Here is a 19,682-nt window from a genome sequence, read left to right as displayed (position 1 = left end):
ACTGGTAAAATAAGCCAAAATGCCATCAAGCCATTACAACTCTGTGTTGAAAAAGTGGGTGGCTCTTAAAAGAGCCTTTGGAATTAAATATGAAAGCATTTTGCCATAATTACTTGGAGCTGGTGTACTTAGTGACGGCCTTGGTGCCCTCGGACACGGCGTGCTTGGCCAGCTCCCCGGGCAGCAGCAGGCGCACGGCCGTCTGGATCTCCCTGGAAGTGATGGTCGAGCGCTTGTTGTAATGCGCCAGGCGCGACGCCTCACCCGCGATGCGCTCGAAGATGTCGTTGACGAAGGAGTTCATGATGCCCATGGCCTTGGACGAGATGCCGGTGTCGGGATGGACCTGCTTGAGCACCTTGTACACGTACACCGAGTAGCTCTCCTTGCGGCTGCGCTTGCGCTTCTTGCCGTCCTTCTTCTGCGCTTTGGTCACAGCTTTCTTGGAGCCTTTCTTGGGCGCTGGAGCAGATTTGGCGGGTTCAGGCATGTCAATGTCAATGAAAAAAATTGCTGACTCCTAACACAGACGATAATAAAACTACTCTGAAACGTTTGCTTACGGAAACTATGTCCTCCTTTATAGGCTGTCTAGGCAAATAAGGTATGCAAAAAATACAGATCTGATTTGGCATCGAAGTAATGACGAGTTATGTAAATTTGACTGCATCACATCTTTTTTACTGGTTGGATAGTCCGAGAGATAATTTCAACCAATCCAACCCTGCGTTTTACACTTCCATCCAGCACTATAATTGGCATTTTCTTGATCTTTTTACAGCATTCCAATTTTGTCTTTTTCTGACTCTTTTCTGTCACTATTGCTTACTATGTCTGGACGCGGGAAGCAAGGAGGTAAAGCTCGTGCCAAGGCTAAGACTCGGTCTTCTAGAGCTGGGCTCCAGTTTCCAGTAGGCAGAGTTCATCGTTTGCTTCGCAAGGGCAACTACTCCGAGCGGGTTGGGGCCGGCGCGCCCGTGTACCTGGCGGCGGTGCTGGAGTACCTGACGGCCGAGATCCTGGAGCTGGCGGGCAACGCGGCCCGCGACAACAAGAAGACGCGTATCATCCCGCGCCACCTGCAGCTGGCTATTCGCAACGACGAGGAGCTCAACAAGCTGCTGGGCCGCGTGACCATCGCTCAGGGCGGCGTCCTGCCTAACATCCAGGCCGTGCTGCTGCCCAAGAAGACCGAGAGCCACCACAAGGCCAAGGGAAAGTGAAACGCGTAGCAGTGCTAAAGACCTCATTCCAGAAATCAAAGGCTCTTTTCAGAGCCACCCACATTTTCTTTAAAACGCTGAAATACAAGTTCTAAGTGACATTCGAGAAATTCATCTTAGGTTACTGGAGTTTTATATTTTGGAAACAACCAGTGTTCCCGTTCTTGACACATAGTGGTGGTTAGTTCTTCTTAGACACCTTTTATGGACCATAAGATCTTTAAAAAATTGAAGCCAGTTATCTGAATCCCTTTTTACTAAAATGACAAAATACACTTACAAACAATATTCAAGGACATTCTGTCAGTACGTAAGTTTGGGATGCAGGTTAACGGAAATGACTGGTAGGAATACAGAACCATAATGACAGTGTTTTCTGTATAGTAATTCACTGTACATACAAGCATACACAATTATGTATGTTATATATTCAACTTAGTTGCTGTCTTAAAATCTGAAATATGAATAAAATAAACGAGATAACAAAATAGGGATTGCTGGCCAATCACATACCAGGGCGGGCTTTTATAACTTTTACGGATGACGGCGTTCTTTTTAGTGAGAATTGTTTCATCTGTTGGTTATTTGTCTTTTCAGAAAAAAGTAATGAATGACGCCCACTAAAATTAACGGTAAATGAACCCTCCCTTTTTTGGACTCAGTTTAAAGTGGATGATAAACAAGAATGAAATTTGGTTGTATATTAAATCTGTTAAGGAAATCCAGTCATTTCACCATGAAGCACAGAACCAATTAGGTTACAGCGCGGTAATTAGTGGACTGATCTACTGTAAATAAGGGCACGCAACTGCACTGTACTACTCTACAGCCTCATTCCTTTTGTGTGCTGTCTTCAAGGCGCGTACTAAGCAGACAGCTCGCAAATCCACCGGCGGCAAGGCCCCGCGCAAACAGCTGGCCACCAAGGCGGCCCGCAAGAGCGCACCGGTCACGGGCGGCGTGAAGAAGCCCACCGCTACCGGCCAAGGACGGTGGCGCTACGCGAGATCCGCCGCTACCAGAAGTCCACCGAGCTGCTGATCCGCAAGCTGCCGTTCCAGCGGTTGGTACGCGAAATCGCGCAGTACTTCAAGACCGATCTGCGCTTCCAGAGCTCGGCCATGATGGCGATGCAGGAGGCGTGCGAGGCCTACCTGGTGGGGCTCTTCGAGGACACCAACCTGGGTGCCATCCACGCCAAGCGTGTCACCATTATGCCCGAAGATATCCAGCTGGCGCGCCGCAAACGTGGGGAGAGAGCATGAGCCATGGTATTATCAGAACTGAAAAAGGCTCTTTTCAGAGCCACCTACTTTGCCAATAAAACTGCTGTAATGCTTTCCCTATTTTACGTCCCTCCGTGAAAGTTTCTGAGAAATATGTAAAAAAAATGAATTAGAAGCATACAATGAATTTTCTAACAGAGGACCTTGTTTGCACTCGTAATGATTGTGGTATAATCTTACTAAATTTTAGGAAATTGCTTCACTTTCAAGAATTATCTTTCAAGCTGTAGTTGATGAGAAAGGTCACTGGGGTGTACAGATGATTTCTAAAAGTATAATTGTTGACAAGTGGACTTGCCTCTTAACATGAAACTTTATTACTTAAGGAGTGTGGAAGGAAAGTACCATATTTACAATGTAAAGTGGGGTCAGGGCAAAGTCTAGGTAAAACAAAATGAGTGTCTTAGTGGAGATCTGATACTGTGGGTAGTCCTCAAAGTCTAACTAGCAAATGTGAACCTTATTTTTTTATATGGAAAATTGGTCTTCAGGCTATTACCTTAATGACAGCATAAAATTCAATAAGATAAAGTCTCAAAATGCATAACTCATCACTAAGAGAACCAGCAGGAAGATAAACCTAGTTCAAAGGAGTATGGGAGACTATCAAAACTTTATGTAGTTGATTAAAGTGAAGGAAACCAGAATCATCACTCCAAATATACCTCTGACAAATTATTTGGGGCAGAAGGCAGTGAATATACAGCAACCGAAGAAAAACCTCTACCATCCCCTTTTTCAGCCTTAAGGAAGGATATGAACTCTGTACTGGAGATCACTGTCTGCTTAGCCCAGAAAGGCATGGGAGGAATTTGCAAATAAACATTGCTAATTTCCTACGATATATTAACCTTCCTACCATTTTCCATCCTTAGGAATGTAAAGCTGATTTCCTTTGTTATTTCTCTACAAAGCTGTTGTCTTTTGTTGAAGATACTGTGTAAGCTAGAGCTCCAAGCCACCTCTTAGAATTACTTTCCTGGGTCTCTCCCATGTATATGGTAAATAAACATTTTAATAAACTTGTTTGTTTTTTTCTTATTAATCTGTGCTTTCTTATAGGGACTCCAGCATACAACTAAGATGGATAGATGGAAATTTTGCTTCTACCAAAGAAGATTGAAATAAAATCAAACAAGCAAATTTAGATAAAAAAGGTTATTGTCCAATGGAACAATTATATTACAATATTAAGTCTGGGAAGAGGAAATCCAGGGCAAAATACCTCTAAAAACCGAAATAGTCAAAGAGAGAAATAAAGTTTAAAATCTGTTTATCGCTCACAAACTGCAGTCCAGGCCTTTTCTCTTTCCTGCTCTAGCAGAAGCAAACCGGCCTTCTCTCTTCTCAGGTACACATAAACCCTCTGTTGCCCAGGTAATTACCCATTGATATGGAGATGAGTTCTCTCCACCTCTGAGAAATGATGCAAATGCACTAAAGCCATACTTCTTTCTACCACTGAATGCCAATTGATATGCAGATGTGCCAAAGCCAGGTGAGATATTCTGGAAATGTTACAATTTTACTCACATACGACATTTAGGTTATCTTTTGTACTGGACAGATAATTTTCATCTCTAATGGAAAAAAATAATTGAAATTATCAAAATCCCACAATTTCTCTAAATTCACATACTGGACACTAATTAATAGTCACATAAAGGGACATACCCTAGTGTAATTTAAGAAAAACGTGCTTAGGCTTCATAGACTACGCTCTTATGTGACCATAAAAAGAAATGCAGTCCATTCCTTTCACTTAATTCTGTATTTGGAAATTTCTTAGCAGGATTCAGAGGTATTGATGCTGGGGTTCTTGTTCGCGGAGTCGAAGAGTGGGCTTCACAGTCAAGGTAGGAGAGCAAGGTACAGGCTTTTATTTAGAGATAAATTGAAAGGACAGAGCTCCCGGCTCACACCGGGAGGGGACAAAAGAGTCTGTGGTGGTGCGTTGTCTAGGGGTTTTATAGGCAGTTGAGGATTTTTCAAGAACGTGAAAAAGAGTTTAGGGGTGTGGACTTGTTGAGTGGTCCCTGAATATTAAAAATTAATATAAGGAATTTTCAGCCTTGATTTCTCTCTGGGACACTAGCGCCTGGGTCCGGGAGCATATCAAAAGGCTGCTTGTCCAGATCCCAAGGTGGGCTGAGGTATTGTCTACTTGCTAAAGAATCTTGCCTCTTGAACTTCCTGAGTGTTAAAATGCAATCTTATCTTTAATATGGAATTCTTCCTGCCTTTTACCATGCCGTCTACAGCTGGGTCTGCATGCTAAGTTAGTTGCTCAGTTTGCAAAATCACCTTGTCACATCTGAAGGAGGAAAGGCAGCACATAGGCCTGGGCCTTTTAGCATGCTAAAGTAAATCTTACACATGATTACAGATTATTAGCATAATAAAACATGTGCTACTCTTCTTTATCTGTGGAACATTAACTGATCTCACTGAAGAATGATTCTAGAGCGTAATGTTCAACATAGAGTTTTAGTAGGGGGCGGTTTCCTTGCATATAGTTACATTGCTCTGACTGCAAATATTCCTCCCTGCCTCCTCCGGAGGCCCTCACCCTACTCTGACTACATCAACGGTCCCTATCTCAACAGTATGTAAAATAAATTAGTTTCTGTATATGATTGTTATCTAAGATTGTTAGCATCTGTTATTCTTGACTGTTGCAGGCTGGCTTTGATGGACCAAGTATCCATATTGGTAGGCACAAATGACAAATTTAGAAGATTCTTTAGGAAGTAAGGGAGGCCTCCAACCAACAGCCTTTCAGGGCTTCAAACCAAAAGCCAGAGAGAAAATTGGACCCTTGGTTCTACAATCAAAAGAAACAAAATCCAGCCAACCACTAAGTGAGTTTAGAAGCTTATATTTCCCCAGTCAAGCATCCAAGAGACCTTGATCCTGGCTTATATCTTGATAGCATCCTTACAGAGGAGAGGGTCTTGCTAAACCATGCCTAGACCCACAGAAACTGCAGGATAACATATATGTAGAGTTGGAAGCTTGTAAATCAGAGGTAATCTGTTTTGCAGCAATAGGCAATCAATAAATTAGCCAACACTCAGCATCTTCAACAATCCATATTCCACCTAAAATAGAATATGAACTGAAATCACAGTTATTTCCTAATGAAGGACTTAGATAAAAAAAAAAAAAATAAGCCTATGCTGTGAACATTCTTTCACAATTCTGTACCCTTCACACTTACACACAATTCTGAATTGGCACATACATACATTGGTCATGCCTTTCTGGCTTACCTAATAGCAAACCTGTAAGCCAAAACACATACTTGGGGAGGAGAAATTTCCCTTGTTTTTCAAGGTTCTTCTAGCTGATCTCAGATTTAAATTCCTATGAAACAGATTAACAGGAGAAAATCCAAAATTAAGTATAAACATACAGGGAATCCACACAGAAATGGGATTCCAGACAGGCAAAATGAGGTATATATGTCATCCTGAGCTAAGAAGGAGGTAGGCATCTGAGACTTCAAAGAAAAGGAAGACAATTCACAGGAAGATGAAAGTAAATGATAAATATCTGCTAGGCCACACATAAACAGAATATAGAGCAGGAATTTTTACAGACTGCTAAATTCCTGGACTACCTCCCCTCGTTCATATACTGTAGTCAATTATAGTGATAATTTCCTTCAGAAGCAGATCCTCTGTCTAAATTCTTTTTATACAGTTGGTTCTGGTTCTTTGGGGTCTTGTTTTCAGCCTGAGATAAACTTCATGGCAAAGAAGGGCACAATTTGAGGCAGCCTGTCCTTGGTCCCTAAGTATTCAAAAAGCAGTATGTCATTCTGTATTCAACTACAAAAACAAATGGCCCACTTTCAAACCATTAACACATGAAAAACTGTAGATTTCTAACCATACCCTCTGTGCTCCCTGCACGTCTAGATATTACTCGTTAAGTTTTGTCTAAATACACAACCAGTGATTGAAAACAAGGAACAAAAATGAAATTTATGAGGATCAAAATTAGGGGCTCAAAACCTTTTTCAGCAATATATAGGGGTGATTACAACAGTTAACCTCTACACAAAATTGGATATGAAAGTTTTGTGATGCAAATTTAAAAATTACACTTGAAACAATCTACAGATTAAAGTCTTGGCCCCAGAAACTCTTAGTCCAGTATCTACATATAACTGAGTCTTGGGTGTACTGTCTAAAAAATGTCTTAGCATGAGTTAACATTTGTTAAGTACACAATTATATTGGGCTAATGTGTATTTAAAATAGCCCAAGTAGAAGTACTTGAACATTTTCTACCTTTAAACTCCCGAGTCACTACAAAATATTCAGAAAACTAGACAATCCAAACCAACACACCTTTCACCGGAACATTACTTCAGGATTGATTTTTTTAAAAAAAGCTTTTAAAGATCCGCTGAAACTTACTATCACAACTCTTTAACGTGTAAAAATGAGTGGCTCTGAAAAGAGCCTTTTGAATGGATAGAACTGTTAGAGATGACAAGTTTACTTGGAGCTGGTGTACTTGGTGACGGCCTTGGTACCCTCGGACACGGCATGCTTGGCCAGCTCCCCGGGCAGCAGCAGGCGCACGGCCGTCTGGATCTCCCTGGAGGTGATGGTAGAGCGCTTGTTGTAATGCGCCAGGCGCGACGCCTCGCCCGCGATGCGCTCGAAGATGTCGTTGACGAACGAGTTCATGATGCCCATAGCCTTAGACGAGATGCCGGTGTCTGGGTGGACCTGCTTGAGCACCTTATACACATAAATAGAATAGCTCTCTTTCCGGCCGCGTTTGCGTTTTTTCCCATCTTTTTTCTGAGCCTTATTCACTGCCTTTTTGGAACCCTTTTTTGGAGCCGGAGCGGACTTAGGCGGCTCAGGCATGATAAACAAGAGAAAAAGAAACAAGAAAACGACAAAAGAATCCTTAGCATTTATAGCACGTATATACAAACAAAGACTCCCAAATATAAACTCTGATTGGACCAAAACTGGCCAATAGATTGACAGTATGTAAAATAGGGATTCCAAAACTGCTTGTTTTTATTGGATGTACAAAATATTTTCCTGGGATCCAATAGGTTTATTTACAATATTGTTACATTAATAGAAATCGACTCACTATAAAGCAAAAAAATGAAAAAGCCTTTCGATAAAACATTTTTCTTCCTGGCTTTAAAGTGGAAACTTCTGCATTTGAACACGAAAGCCAAGGAATGAAAGCCTGCTATCTAGCCAGGTCCAGTCCGGTCCGCAGCTCTGCTGGATTTGTTGTAAATTGATTGACCTTGGGCCGCTCCGGCAAGAACTCGGAGATGATGTGCGGCTGTAGTATTGCAAGGAAATGTTCTAAGATTCGATCGCGGCCATGTTTTTCAGGGTTCCGTATTGGAAACATTTCCTTGTCTCCTCTTGCCATTAGACCCGGGCTAACATTTTAAATGCATCAAAGCCAAACAGCGGAGTCAATTTACCAGCTTGAGTCAAGTCTCCGGTATAACAGAGCCCGGGCTTCCAGATTGGATTGGCTGCTTTAAAGCTGAATACAAAATTCTTTATATCTAAACAGTATACTCTAAAGATCGTGCTACAGTAAGCTAGAGACCGTAAATGTAATTATAGGACTTGTGAAATGCCTAGACAATGGAATTTTTAAAACGGAATAAAGACGGGAAATAGGATCTTAAAGAAAACCTAATAGCTGCAGAAAATGGCCGCTGCCTTTTAAAAGAGATTCTAAGGCACAGTCTCAAGCATTCTACTCTATTTTGTATTTCCAATCAGGAGAAAAATTCCATACTGAAGAACTGATGTGTTTGTGGTAACACTTTATATGACGCATTCATTATCAAAACAAATACCTTAGGGAAAAAACATTTTTAAGTGGCTGGGCGATGTAAGTTAATCAACATAAACCAATCACAAACTTTAGCTTGAACGGATAGACCAATCCTAAATGTCTCGGAGAACTTCCGGAATCTGGCAACCGGTGACTAACACGAATTGCGCATAACCCAATCAGAGCGATTCTGTCCCTGTATAAATACAAGGACAAGCTGCAATCGCTAGTTTCTTGTTTTGCAGTTAAGTAATGGCGCGTACGAAGCAGACAGCTCGCAAGTCCACCGGCGGCAAGGCTCCGCGCAAACAGCTGGCCACCAAGGCTGCCCGCAAGAGCGCTCCCGCCACAGGCGGTGTGAAGAAGCCCCACCGCTACCGGCCCGGCACGGTGGCGCTGCGCGAGATCCGCCGCTACCAGAAATCTACCGAGCTGCTGATCCGCAAGTTACCGTTCCAGCGGCTGGTACGCGAGATCGCGCAGGACTTCAAGACTGATCTGCGCTTCCAGAGCTCGGCCGTGATGGCGCTGCAGGAGGCGTGTGAGGCTTACCTGGTGGGGCTCTTCGAGGACACCAACCTGTGTGCCATCCACGCTAAGCGTGTCACCATCATGCCTAAGGATATCCAGCTTGCACGCCGTATCCGTGGGGAAAGGGCGTAAACTTTCCTTTTGACTGCTAATATTAAACCCAAAGGCTCTTTTAAGAGCCAATCACGTTCTCTGAAAGATGCCGTGATGCTTTTCACATAAACGTCTTTAACATGAACTCAGGTTGAGCACAGACCTGATGGACCAGTCTTTGGAATGATTTGACAAACTTTCAGTGTCGTGACTACTACGGTTTCACTTGAATACTTTTTTTGTCGTATTTTGCACAGCTCTGGTAGAAATAAAACTGGGTGTCTGACCTGGAGAGTTTATACTTGTGAGGTTTACACCTTTCGAAACCTGTATCCCCCACCATGGTCATCTGTAATTTAACGTGATGGGGTGGTCGTTTTCTTTTTTGCCTTAACTAACCCTTCAAGGTTTTGGGTTGTCTCCCAAAGACCTGGTTGAACTCAACTTTCCCGAGGCTCCAGAATTCTTGGTCTGCACTAGGATGCATTGCTCACCAGACTTTAGAGGTCCAATTCTTAGTAACTGCCAGAACCTTGAGGGTGGTCAGATAAAGCCCTGTGTCCTTTAGGGAGCAAAGTACTACGTTATTACCTGGGGCATCCAAAGGAAAGAGCTTTTGTGGACTTGGCAACTGTTTTTACCAGCCTCTCCCTACAAAAGCCAAAGCTGCCAGAGCATTTGGGTGGTCCTCAAATAGCACTGTGAACGGAGATTTCAAGAATCCAGAGGCTTTTCAACTATCACCATTAAAAAGAGGTTTTTATAACTTTTCCTAAATTTCAGGTTTCATAAAGTACCTCATTCATCAGTAAAACGAAAATCCTTTGGAATCTTGAGCATTCTCTCTTGCAGACATACGGTCCTCGCTTTCTTGTCATCCATACAAAGTAAGTTTTACACTATTTCCCACTCAACAAATAGTAATTCCCTTCCCATGGAAGTAATTTTCCTTGCTACTTCTAAACCGGTAGCTGAAGGGAGGGAAGAGAGGAACACTTGTGAAGCCATTATAGTACTAATTTGGAAATGTAGAAAGGCATTTACTAACTGGGATACATTATGCTGTTTCCAAGGATTTTAGGTGTAAACACCACTGAATTTGAGAAAGAAGTATCTTTAACTACAGAATTGAGAGGCTGTTATTAAATCTTGTATTTACTTAATCGTCTTTTTCCCTTCAAGGATCACTAAGGAAGGAGACTAGTCAGGTTATAAATTTGACGAGGACAAAACTATAAATAAATATACAGGTCAAATTAGCCATACTAAGAAGTCCTGGAGTTTTTATAGAAGAAATCTTTGTTATGTCTGTCAAGTGTTGAGACTGGAGAGATGGGGTCCATAGGAAAAAAGGTTAGCTATCCATGATTAAAATAATTGTAGTGTAGGCTAAAATATGATTTTCCATATCCCGTTGTGGGTAAATTTGTATTATTTCCAGAATATCTCACCTGGCTTTAGTACATCTGCATATCATAAGACATTCAGAGGTGGAAACAAGTACGGCTTTAGTGCATTTGCATCATTTCATTCCTCAGGGATGGAGAGAAGTTCATGTCCATATCAATGGGTAATTACCTGTGAAATAGAGGGCTTATCTGTACCTAAGAGATGAGGGGGAAGGCCGGTTTTGCTTCTGGTAGAACAGGAAACAGAGACGGCCCGGACTGAAGTTCGTGAACAATAAACGGATTTTAAATTTAATTTCTCCCTTTGACTGATTTCGGTTTTGAGAGGTATTTTGCCCCGGGATTTCCTATCACTGACTTATACCGGTACTTTTGAGATTCTAGCACAGTAAGTTTTTTAATGTGTGTTTCTGCCTCACCAGATGTTGGATATCGAGACAAGACGACCTAAGGGGAACAGGATACATCTTGTTACATCATTAAATACAATTAAAGTCTACAGTGATCCTTTGCCTAAAACAAGACATCAGAAAATTATTTGGTCAAGTTGGAATTTTACATAAATTACGGAACAAACAGTAATTCCTGTTCAGTTCATTCCTAGTTACAGATATCAAGGATTGATAGAATTCATGTAATTTTAGTATATAGTTTTTCTAAGTAGAAGTAATCAGCATTTACTGAGTGGTTGTAAAGGGCCAGAAGTCATGTATTACTAAACAGACTTTCCAATATATTGCGTGTAAGGTTGAAGGCGCTGGGGGGAGGGGCGAGCACGTCGGACATGCCAAAGTCCCCAGCTGCTGTCCCCTCCCAACCTGAAAAATGTGCCTTAGCCTCGAGCGCGCTGTAAATCTAAGCTCTGCCTCCCCCTACCTTCTTTAAAAACTCGCTGTCTGCCCTGCTGAGTGTGACTTCCCCGGCCTGTGATAGCCAGACGCGGGGATATCACCCTGGAATTGCGCTCAAATAAACTGCCTGACCCTTTGTTGCGTCTCTTCGCCTGCTTATTTTGGCTAGAATTTATCTTACATTGGGTACATTCAATAGTTATCTACTGATATTATCCATTTCTAAGTCCAAGGAGAGTAAACCCCGGGGCAAAATAGCTCTAAAAACTGCAATCAGTCAAAGGGAGAAGTAAAGCTTAAAACACATTTACTGCTAACAAACTGCAGTCCACGGCTGTCTTGCTCCTGTACTCCAGAAGCAAGGAAGAAGGCAAGCAAGCCAGCCCCTCCCTTAAACTCTCAGGTTCAGACACACCCTTGGCTGCCTAGGTATGAGCTTCATTCGAACCCTGCAGATATGCAAATGAACAAAAGACAGGCGAGATACTCTGAAACTTACAATTTTACCCACAGGCCACCCCTCCAGAAATCTCAGTTTACAATCTACTCGTTCCCATTCTAACACAGTGGTGCCTGGGAGGGAAAATTGGAGCATTGTGACCAGACTAACATAACGAGAGTAACATCACAAAATCACGACATTCAAGCTGGAGGATTCAGCAAGGTTCAAAGTCTTGTGCTTAGGAAGTCTATAGCTCGTCCATACCATAGGAATGCAGTAGCCGAGTGTTCAGAGCAATCATCATGCAGCAGTTGGAGCCAGGGGAAACATTCACGCCATAAGGACTATAGAAGAAAATAACCTTAAGGGTGATAAGATACGTTTTAATGACACCAGCATAGAAAATCTTGTCCATCAGATAGGATACATGCAAGAGAGTTGTCTTGTGATAAAACAGGGGCAGGAATGGAATCTCGTCCTGGTCTAGCATAACAGACTTTCACACCCAGCCCTGTGGAGGTTACAGATGCGTCAGTATATAGGCCTATGGAAGGTACATGCACTAGCCATAAAGATAAAACAAAACTTCCCTGCAAGAGGCTCTTACCTCTTAGAAGTTTTGAGTACACTACCGAGAAGTGGGGCGGTGGGGGGGGGCAATTCAGCTGTTACTACAGGAATATACACGAGGCCAGCTTCCAGGCATTTCCCCCTAGGTGCCAGAAGAACCAGCCATCACTGGTCTATGTGTTGAAATGTCCAGGGTCAGGTCCATTGAACAGTTGTCTCCAGGGCTTAATGCGAAAGGGGCTGGCAGCAGGATGTTGCTCTGCTGACCATATCCTGGATTCAATAGCTTTTTGCTTTGGACGTACAACTGTATAGGAGAGGCAGCAAGGTGGGTGAGCATATCCACAGAACTCAAAACTCCTTTATGTGGCTTCTCGTTCAAATGCCACAGCACCGTCCATAGGTGAACTTACCAACACTGTAAACCATTGGTGTCTGACTTTAGGCCAGATTTCAACAAACCATTGTACCTCTCTATCATACCAGCCCCTGTAGGATTATATGGTACATGACATTTCCACTTTATTCTTAATTGATGCACCCATTGTTGTGACCCATGTCCAGTAAAGTGGGTGCCTTCATCGCTTTCAATCACCTGCAGCCATTCATAGGCTGCAAAAAGATGCTCCAGGCCCATCTTGGTCGTTGGCTGATCCACACGATATTCAGGAAAAGCAACCAATAGTCCCGTAGCCATGTCCAAACATGTCATGCAATACTGATATCCTTCAGATATGGGAGATACCAAATATAGTGTATTTGCCAACTGACAAGAGGTATTGGTCCCCTTACTATTGTCCAATGTTGCTGTGGGACTTGGTGTACGTCCCTCTTAGAACACACAAGGCACTCCTTCTGTGCTCTGCTGACTTCCTCAAAAGTCAATGGTAAGCCCCACTGATGGGCTACAGCCCACATTGTCTTTTGCCCTGCGTGCAACAAACGCTTGTGCAGCCATTGGGCAACATCAGAAGCAGGCTTTCCTTCTAGCCAGTGCACCACCACCAATGTGTCTGCTCCATCATTCCCTGTGGATGCCAAAGGAAAATGGCCAGTCACATGATATACGGTAAAGTCTTTGTCTGACCAGAGGCTAATAGATCCTGATACAACTCTTGCCCCCAAAGGGGCCAGTGACCAACCAACCAGATGGCATGATACCATGTTGGTAGTTGCAGGGTCAAACCCCAATAGATGGCCCAGCTGTCTGTGCAGATAACAATGGCAGAGGGTTCCTAGGTCATCACAAGCCATATTGCCCACAGCTCAGCCCACTGACTGCTTCTCCCCTCTCCATCCTCCATCCATATTTGCTCAGTCTTGGATGGAAAGTCACAGACCTCCAATTCGGGGGGTGCCCATGACTGGAGCCATCTGTGTACCAAGCATCTTCAGGTATAGGGGTTTTTCCCTCCTGATATGGAGTCTTGGCTACCAAAGGCTGAAAAGCAAGTTCTTCCTGCTTTCCACTGGTTTAGGCCACTGGCCTCAATAAATATTGGAGTTCTCCATTTGAGGGGCTAATAGAGATGACACTATGCTGTTGTAAATATGCACCCCATTTGGCCATTGTACTTGTCTGTGCCATGGCACTAAGAGGCCTTTGGATCCACTCTCACACCCACCATGTGATGGGATAGGTGGTTATTACCTTGGTTGGAGCTTTTCCAGCAATGGGCTCCATAACCAGCAAGGCATGGTACACAGCAGCCAGTTGCTTCTCTATCAAGGTGTACTGGACCTCTGCTCCTTTCTATAGTTGTGACCAGAATCCAATAGGTTGGCGCGTCCATTCAGGCCACTGCCAAACACTCCATCCATAAGCACCTTCGGTTATATGAACATCTAGTTCACAGGGACTTGATGACTCCATTACATTCAAGGCCTCTACGGCCTTGAATGCTCACCTGGCAGCCGCAAAAGCGGCTGCACATATCTCATCCCAGTACCACCTGATGCCCTTTTGTACCAACTGGTATAAAGACTTCAGAATTTGTGCCAAGTGAGGGATGAACACTCTCCAGTAGCCCAAAAGACCCAAAAACTCTTGCAATACTGCCACAGTGGTAGTGGTGGGGAAAGACTGGACCTCGGCTATAACTGAATGAGGAACAACTTACTTATATGTGATCAGACAACCCCCAAGACTTTCACAGACAAACTGGGTCCCTGAACCTTGGTGCTTTTCACAGCCCATCCTTTTTCCTGTAGGTGTTGCAGTAGTCTAGTAACTGCCCCTTCTAAATCTGAAAGAGAATCAAAGGTGAGCATGATGTCATCAATGTAGTGATACAACCTCACCATTTGCAGTTTCCTCCATGTGGCCAAGGCCTGGACTACAAGTCCATTACCGATGGTGGGACTGTGGAAGGACAGTGAATGTCCACTTCCAGCCTTCCCACGTGAAGGCAAACTGGCTTTCCTGTGATATCAATAAAGAAAGCATTAGCATGGTCTACAACATAATGATATGGTCTGAGTTCATGGCTGAGGGTGTCCAGAATGTCTGAGATAGAGGTGATAGCAGCATGCAAAGGGGGTGTGATTTTATTCAATTCCTTGTACTCTACAGTCATACACCAGGAGCCATCAGGCTTTCTCACTGGCCACACTGTGGACTTAAAAGGACTATGAGAGGGCTTTATGATGCCTACACTCTCCAACTCCTGTAGAGTTTCTCCAATTTCCTTGTGACCCCAGGTAATTTATACTGCTTAATATGTGTCACCCACCAAGGTACAGGCAGAGCTACAAGAGGGTGCTTAGCATGTCCCCTCAGAACTGCCTTTAGCACACGTACCCTCACTCTGAATTCACCTGCAGTGGTCTGTGACCACAGGCTCTGCAGGATATGTACCCCCAAAATACTTTCAGGAATGGGAGAAATGTGCACGGTACATTCCTTTCGAACTAAATGCCCTATGCCCAATGAGATTTGGGCTTTCTTCTTTCTAATTGCCTTACCCCCATAGACATCTATCACAGCAGTGGTCCCAGGAAAACGCTCAGGCTTGCCGTGAAGTGAATCAAAGAATACTCAGTTCCTGTATCCACCAGCGCCAGCACACATTGTATATTCACAGGGTACCAATGAGTTGCTAATTCTACATGTGGCTACTGTTCCCCAACATGTCCCCCAAGGTGGGGACTTTGTTCCCCTACCTCAGTTGAACTGTGATAGCCAATCATCCTCCTGTGGGGATGAGGTCTCAGGCAAATCCTGAGTATTGTCTCCCATGAAGTTTTGCAGGGATACAGGCTGGGCTTGAGGACCTGACTCTGGTTTGTGTCCTGGACCTCAGCAGCTGGAACTGTTCCTCTGGCTTTAATTGGTTCCACAGTTCTGACAATATTCTTTTGGGTTGCCTATCAAGTTTTTATTTCACTACCGGGACCTTTATCAAATCATCCCACATCTGGGTCCTTGAGACCTTCATGGAGCCTATTGCCCTTCTCCTTTCAGTTGTGGCCCGTACTTCACTCCATGCCCTTATTGATTCAACCTCCCAAAGATCTGCTACCTTACGAGTAGCCTCACTTATGGGTTGCCGTAAGTTGGGGCTAAGAGTATTCACTAGGGATCCAAAGGGAAATGTGGTAGGTGTATGCAGCATCAAGTTTCTCATTCCTATAGTGAACACCTCCTCATTAGGGCCCTGGGAGTCCATATTATAAATGATATTTAGCATACACAATTCCCACAGTACCTGTTGGAGTTCCACATACGTTTTCCAACTACTGGGAAAATATGGTAAATCACCCTGATTAGGCCAAACTATCCTGATGGCAGCTGTCAGCCATTCCAGGAGTGTCTGATTCCCTGAGGCGTGATGGGAATTTTGCAACCACTGCTGGAGGGAAGGATGAGTCATCAGGAAGCCATTCTACTCATTTCAGTACCCAGCATAACAATGTTTTCCATGGCCATATCTCAGAGATGTAAAAGCCATATAGGCAGAGATTCTGATGGCCTTGGCCTATAATGCACACTCATGTCCACCATCTCATCCTGGGTATAGGGGCAGAGCATGGAGTGCTCCCCAACCTGGAGAGGGGGCTGCTTCTCCCCCTGAGGAGCCCATGGTTGTTTCATTTTTATTTTCTTAATAAAATAGCTGGGTGGGCCTCTAAAACAGGAGAAGATGATACCTCAGGTGGTGGCCTGGGTAGCAGATCCGCCAATGGCGCACCTCCTCTTCTTTTCCCTCAGGCTCCTCCACCCATGGCTCCTCCACCATTTCTGGGACTGAAGGCACTACTCTTTCCTCCCCCTCCCCCACAGCCTCCTGCAACGCTGCTTTTCCTGCCGTCACCCCTCTCGCTGATGCTAAGGAATATTCTAGGAGCATGACCTGTCTTTTCACAGTAACTGTGTCTCTTTAACAGCATCCCATAGGTTATTGCCCAGCTCCGCCAAGTGATGCTGAAGGGTGTCTTTCTCCCACCTAAGTCCCTCTCCTCACTAACCCTCTTGATAATCCTCTTTCTCCTGTATAACATTTTCCACTATCTCAATGAAAAGAGACCCAAAACGCCAGCCGCTACACGACAATCTTCCAACTCACGGAGGGCTAATTCTGCAGCTATGGGTGTTTCAACCCTTCCACATTTCTGGGGAATGAACCACCCCTCTAGGAGTTACTTTATCCTAGACCAGTTCCTTACAAGGGGTTTCCAACTCCGAAGCCCCACAGCTCGGGGGATAATAACAGGTGAAGCGGCAACCTCTGCTGCTGCATCTACTGGGGCATCCCCACAGGAACAGCCCTCCCAAAGGTTGCACACATTATGAGTTTTCGGATTCAGAGGCATTCTGCCAACTTCGCCAGATGTAAGTTCAGAGAGAAGAAATCCGTGGGCAAAATACCTCTAAAAACCAAAATCAATCACAGGGGAAAACAAACTTTAAAATCTGTTTATTGCTTACAAACTGCACTCCAGGCCCGTCTTTCTCCTCTGTTCTTGAAGCTACCAAGCCAGCCCCTCCCTTTAAACTATCAGGTTAAGACACGCCCTCGGATGCCCAGGTAATTACCCACTGATATGGAGATGACTTTCTCTCCCCCCCTGTAGATATGCAAATGCACTAAATCCTGGCGGGATGTTCTGGGAATGTTACAGTTTTACCCACACCATTATAAACAAGTATTATTTTATTAGTATTTTACAGATAATGAAACTGAAACTGAGAGTTTTAAATAATAAGGGTAAAGCCCTTGTTTGAAATTTAAAATACTATATTAAACCACACTATCACTATAATCCTCATTAGTTACCCTTGAGGGCTTGGCTTGTTCCTTGCAAAAGCTGTCATAGGAAGATTGACATATTTATCTTAATTCTTCACATATATTAAAGGTTTTGAATATTTAAAGGGTCCTTTGTGATTATGAAGTTCTATTATACCATAATTATTACAACCAACTGCACAGAAATATGTGATATATAAAAACATAAAGCTAACATAGACATACTTTAGCCTTTCTGCTCACCATTCAAACAATAATCTTCATGGTTAAGACACACGCACACACAGAGTAAATTGTTTTTTTAATTTTAAAAGGCATACATTGGGTGATCACGGGAAGATGGCAGCGTGAGTAGTTCAGAGGAAATCTCCTTCCCAAAACATATATTTATGAAAATACAATAAATACAACTATTCCTAAAAGAGACACCAGTGGATGCACTACTAGAGCCAGGATACATCTACATCTGTGAGAACTCAACATCACACGAAGGGGGTAAGATACAAGCCGTGGCCAGGTGGTACTGAACAATCCCCTACCCCAGAACCTGGTGGGAAGAAAGGAATTGGAACGGGGAGGGAGTGAAAGCCCAGGATTGCTAAACAACCAGCTCTAGAAATATGCACCGGGAGCACAGACAAAAGGTGCATGGGGTGCTGGATATTACAGAAATGGAAAAGCAAAACCTGTGGGCAGGTCCCCACGACCGGCGCCCCTGAGACAAAAGAAAAGCGAGTGCTTTCTGCTAGACTTAAAGAGACAGGGACCCCATGGCTGGACAAAGTTGTCCTGGCACACTTAGCCAACAGCTGGGGAGGCAGTGCAGCTCTGAAGCCCCTCACAACACTAAGCGGCCTGACAGTCGTTCCTCCAACTGGTGCGGACCCCGACACACCAGCCCAGTAGCGGGACAGTGGCAGCGTGTGCCGGGGACGGCAGCGCCAAAGGGACCGGGAGCAGATTGCGTGCGCCAACAGTGCCAGAGGCGACCAGGAGAGGCTTGTGCAAGCCTGCAGTGGAGACGACGGAACAGCCCAGGTGCGGCTTACGTGCACCAGCAGCAGTGGAGCCAGAAGAGTATGGGTGAGGTCTGTGCAGGAGAGCCCCGCATGCACCTTCAGCAGAGCCAGAGGGAGCAGGCATGCTCCCAGCAGTCGACCAGAATCCCAGCCCAACACACAGCCACCCAGGCCAGACCCAAAGGCCGCCGCTGGCACACAGCTGCCCAGCAGGGCTGCCGCTATCACAAAGGAGCCCACCTGGCATGCCTGCCACTCCCCACAGGGCTCCGCGCTGCTCTGATGGAGACCCCGCCCACAACAGTTTAGGGGATTAACTCAGTGGCTGCTCCAGGAGTGCGGGTAACTGACACAGGCAGCCGAGATGGGCAAGGCATCCAGCAAGCAGGAAAGGACTTTCTTCTCACAGCTGACACACCCGCAACCTGCCTACAGGCACCGCTATCACCAGGAAAAGGCAAAAAAATTTAGTCCAGTCCAAGATAGTTCAGACAACACCTGAGAGAGGATCTGCAGAGACAAGAACTAACCAGTCTCCCTGAAAAAGAATTCAAAATAAAAATCATAAACATGATGACAGAGCTGAAGAGAAATATGCAAGAGCTAAGGAATGATGTCCGGAGGGAGATTACAGATGTCCAGAAGGAGATTACAGAAGTGAAACAAACGCTGGAAGGATTTATAAGCAGAATGGATAAGATGCAAGAGGCCATTGATGGAATAGAAACCAGAGAACAGGAATGCATAGAAGCTGAAGCAGAGAGAGATAAAAGGATCTCCAGGAATGAAACAATATTAAGACAACTGTGTGACCATTCCAAAAGGAACAATATCCGCATTATAGGGGTATCAGAAGAAGAAGAGAGAGAAAAAGGGACAAAAAGTGTCTTTGAAGAAAGAACTGCTGAGAACTTCCCCAAACTGGGGGAGGAAATAGTTGCTCAGACTATGGAAGCACGCAGAACTCCCGAGAGATGGGACCCAAAGAGTACAACACCAAGACACATAATAATTAAAATGGCAAAGATCAAGGACAAGGACAGAGTTTTAAAGGCAGCCAGAGAGAGAAAAAAGGTCACCTACAAGGGAAAACCCATCAGGCTATCATCAGACTTAACAGAAACCTTACAGGCCAGAAGAGAATGGCATGATATATTTAATGCAA

At 44.3% G+C, this 19,682-nt stretch overlaps 4 protein-coding genes, 1 long non-coding RNA gene and 1 pseudogene across 7 annotated transcripts in view; 4 read left to right on the top strand and 2 right to left on the bottom strand.

Moving 5' to 3' along the window:
- Positions 1-7,515, bottom strand: part of LOC108396296 (histone H2B type 2-E-like) — a 45,043-nt gene extending 37,528 nt beyond the window's left edge. The window contains exons 1-2 of one of the 2 annotated variants that reach the window (XM_036998485.2): positions 7,022-7,415; positions 5,767-5,875 (exon numbers count right to left, since the gene is read on the bottom strand). In XM_036998485.2, the coding sequence (XP_036854380.2) occupies positions 5,782-5,875; positions 7,022-7,398 (471 nt within the window). In that variant the 5' untranslated portion in view covers positions 7,399-7,415 and the 3' untranslated portion in view covers positions 5,767-5,781. Of the gene's footprint in view, positions 1-5,766; positions 5,876-7,021 lie in introns of those variants that run through there. The other variant, XM_073224543.1, reaches the window with a different exon arrangement.
- The window catches only part of LOC140846802 (uncharacterized), a 477,545-nt gene that overhangs the window by 34,416 nt on the left and 423,447 nt on the right, over positions 1-19,682 (top strand). The gene's annotated exons all lie outside the window — the stretch shown is intronic.
- Positions 109-546, bottom strand: LOC108400179 (histone H2B type 1-C/E/F/G/I). The gene has a single exon (XM_073224555.1). The coding sequence runs from the start codon at positions 488-490 to the stop codon at positions 110-112; it is 381 nt and encodes a 126-aa protein (XP_073080656.1). The 5' UTR covers positions 491-546; the 3' UTR covers position 109.
- LOC108389356 (histone H2A type 1-B) lies at positions 749-1,284 on the top strand. Its single transcript, XM_017647859.3, has one exon. It carries the CDS (start codon positions 831-833, stop codon positions 1,221-1,223), a length of 393 nt encoding a protein of 130 aa, XP_017503348.2. The 5' UTR covers positions 749-830; the 3' UTR covers positions 1,224-1,284.
- On the top strand, positions 2,022-2,642 carry LOC108389355 (histone H3.1-like; annotated as a pseudogene).
- Positions 8,575-9,552, top strand: LOC140846797 (histone H3.1). Its single transcript, XM_073224546.1, has one exon. It carries the CDS (start codon positions 8,606-8,608, stop codon positions 9,014-9,016), a length of 411 nt encoding a protein of 136 aa, XP_073080647.1. The 5' UTR covers positions 8,575-8,605; the 3' UTR covers positions 9,017-9,552.

This window comes from Manis javanica, chromosome 16 (genome assembly GCF_040802235.1).
Source record: "Manis javanica isolate MJ-LG chromosome 16, MJ_LKY, whole genome shotgun sequence".
Classification (NCBI taxonomy): domain Eukaryota; kingdom Metazoa; phylum Chordata; class Mammalia; order Pholidota; family Manidae; genus Manis; species Manis javanica.
Note: the sequence above shows the minus strand (reverse complement) of the source record. Positions and strands in the feature narration are given on the sequence as shown.